Here is a 2,764-nt window from a genome sequence, read left to right as displayed (position 1 = left end):
GAGGGCGGTGGGCGGGGCGGGAGCGGGCGGAGCGCGGCCCCGCCCTCACGCAGTGTCTGCCCTCCCACCCCCCGCAGGGACCCGCCGCCGACCTCGCCATGGGCAAAGGGGACCCCAACAAGCCGCGGGGCAAGATGTCCTCGTACGCCTACTTCGTGCAGACCTGCCGCGAGGAGCACAAGAAGAAGCACCCGGACTCGTCCGTCAACTTCGCCGAGTTCTCGCGGAAGTGCTCGGAGCGGTGGAAGGTGAGCGGGGCCGGGACGCGCTGAGCTCCGCCGGGCCGGCCCCCGCCCCTGCCTCTGGCTGCTGGGATGAGATCCCTGCTGCTTAGATGCCAGTGGGTCACCAGGCGCTTGATCTGATCCAGACTCTTCTCCTTTCCCCTCCGTGTGTCCGCAGACAATGTCTAGCAAGGAAAAAGGAAAGTTTGAAGAAATGGCTAAAGGGGACAAAGCTCGTTATGACAGGGAGATGAAAAACTATGTTCCTCCCAAAGGCGAGAAGAAGGGAAAGAAAAAGGATCCCAACGCTCCTAAAAGACCACCGTGAGTGTTTCTGTGACCAAAAAAAGAACAGGAACCCCCCCCCCCTGCCCATATTAATTGTAATAGTCTGACACTGAACCACTGTCTCTCATTTTAGATCTGCATTCTTCCTTTTCTGTTCTGAACACCGTCCAAAAATAAAAAATGAACATCCTGGCTTGTCTATTGGAGATACAGCAAAGAAATTAGGTGAAATGTGGTCTGAACAGTCAGCCAAAGATAAACAGCCATATGAACAGAAGGCTGCTAAGCTAAAGGAGAAATATGAAAAGGTACAGTGAAAGTGAAAAAAATCATGGTTGAAGTTTTCTCTGTGCATGCATTACTTGTTTTGCACCTAAGTGGTATCTGCATCATAATTCTAAGTGTTTGTCAGGCTTCAGAATGCAGGGAAGGGTGTGGTGTGGGAGGTATCTGGAACCCTTGCAGCAAACGTGGATGTGGTTTCGGGATGTCTAGAGTTTTTGCAGTGAAGAAGGTGCTTTACTTCAGAAAACAGGTCACCTGCTTAGAAAAATACAGTCATACTCCAAAGCACTGCAGTAGTAAAACTTAAAACTTTGCAGATCATGTGGTCTCTTGCCAAAAGGTGTAAGCATGGAAGTCCCAGGGTTTAAAGCCTGCATTTCTGCACAGAGTGTTTTATCTGCATAGTATAGTAGTATTACATTATTGAAGCAGTACAAATTTGTCTTCAGAATTACATTACCAGCAACTAAACAGCATTTTTCTTGCAGGATATTGCAGCATATCGTGCCAAGAGCAAGAGTGACGCAGGAAAAAAAGGCCCAGGTAGGCCTGCAGGATCTAAGAAGAAAGCAGAACCAGAAGAGGAGGAGGAGGAGGAGGAAGATGATGAAGAGGAGGAAGAAGACGAGGATGAGGAATAAGTGAATGTCCTGCTGTAAAGATTTATGCTCAAAATCCAATATTTTGCTAAGAATGTGAACTCAAGTGCAGCTCATTGTTAGCTTCAGTATAAAAATCTGTACAGATTTGTGTATAGGTAATGTGGTTCTTTGTAGGGAGACCTGTATTTTTAAGTAGTAGCTGAGGGCTGCTACAGTTCGGTTTTCAAAACAGAAAAAGTTGTGGAATGTTTCTGCATATTTAATGATTTTGTTGAAATTCAGTGACTGATAGCCAGGTGTTTTTAATAGCTTAAGTAAAACAAAGGAGGTAGCTTAATAGCTGATCTTATATTTTGTAGTATATTGCATTGTATTACTTTTTTAACAATTTTGTAATAAAATGTTGTACATGATTCTTGTTGTATTGATGTTTCTGAGAGGCGGGGTGCTCCCAGAATAGAAGCCCAGTGCAGGATAAGGCTTTGCATCTTCTTGGGCTATTAGTTACCCTGAGACTGGCAAGTCTTGGAAGTGTTAACTCTTGAAGTTCATACGGGAATTTAAACTTTGTTTTGCTCTTCAATTGCAATTCTGTCTCCTGCACATACTACCCATAGTGGTAAACTGATGTTTTCCTTATGCTAGCATTTCCTATCACCTGATAATTCTAGGTACTGAAGTTGTTTTTTTCACTGAAACTACTGAAGCAACAGTCTTACTAAGTTTTGTCTTGGCTGATTAGCTGATAATGAATGAATCTTGGGGATGTTCTCTCCAAGAGCTTGGGTTCACTGGCCTCTTCTGTCCATATCGGGATAGGAAATCTGGTTGATAAGACCTGTGGTTAGAGGTATGTTTTCCCAGATGTTCCCTACTCCTTCCCTCTCCCCTTGGCCCCAGTATTAGTGGCTTCTCATAAAATACACAGCTTGCAGAACAGCATGAAAAACGTTGGAATGTTATCTACACACAAGCCAATAGATTCCTGCAGGAAAGAGGAGGTATTTGTGAAGAACATGTGCTCCTGGTATGTTTCTGTTTGTGCTGGTAACTGTATCACCAGTTAGGCTATACGGTTGCTCTAGTTTTTTTCGTTTTTACTCAACCTTCAGTAGATTTAAAAGTAAATCTAGATAGCTAACAATGTTTGCAAGTGGAGAATTTGACATCCCACAGCTGAACTATTAGCTTACAGTTTTTGTTGTGGCAAATACTAGACAATATCTTTCAGTAGCCTTTGAAAGCCCAGCACTGAAAAGCGTCTAAAATGCTAAGCACCGTAAAGGACAGGCTTCCAACTTCTCTTTTTAAGCATCTCCCTATTGTCCATCAATTTCTGAAATAAATTTGCATACAAGATCATGT

At 44.0% G+C, this 2,764-nt stretch overlaps 1 protein-coding gene across 2 annotated transcripts; it reads left to right on the top strand.

The window, feature by feature from the left end:
- The first annotated feature begins 60 nt into the window (after positions 1-60).
- Positions 61-1,810, top strand: HMGB2 (high mobility group box 2). Of its 2 annotated transcripts, XM_009995946.1 has the most exons (5): positions 74-248; positions 403-548; positions 646-820; positions 1,286-1,366; positions 1,574-1,809. In XM_009995946.1, the coding sequence occupies exons 1-5, from the start codon at positions 99-101 to the stop codon at positions 1,589-1,591; spliced, it is 570 nt and encodes a 189-aa protein (XP_009994248.1). In that variant the 5' UTR covers positions 74-98; the 3' UTR covers positions 1,592-1,809. The 2 variants fall into 2 exon arrangements, with proteins under 2 accessions (XP_009994247.1, XP_009994248.1); XM_009995945.1 differs by having other exon boundaries at positions 61-248; positions 1,286-1,810.
- Positions 1,811-2,764: the final 954 nt, after the last annotated feature.

Source organism: Chaetura pelagica, unplaced genomic scaffold, assembly GCF_000747805.2.
Source record: "Chaetura pelagica isolate M959 unplaced genomic scaffold, ChaPel_1.0 scaffold142, whole genome shotgun sequence".
Classification (NCBI taxonomy): Eukaryota; Metazoa; Chordata; class Aves; order Apodiformes; family Apodidae; genus Chaetura; species Chaetura pelagica.
This window is presented reverse-complemented; position numbering and strand designations above follow the sequence as displayed.

What these genes read in the sequence shown, in the direction of transcription:
- HMGB2 (XM_009995945.1), top strand. Translation starts at nt 99, where the DNA reads ATGGGCAAAGGGGACCCCAACAAGCCGCGGGGCAAGATGTCCTCGTAC. An exon ending in AGTGCTCGGAGCGGTGGAAG is followed by an intron (nt 249 to 402) that starts GTGAGCGGGGCC and finishes GTGTGTCCGCAG; the next exon opens with ACAATGTCTAGCAAGGAAAA. An exon ending in AACGCTCCTAAAAGACCACC is followed by an intron (nt 549 to 645) that starts GTGAGTGTTTCT and finishes CTCTCATTTTAG; the next exon opens with ATCTGCATTCTTCCTTTTCT.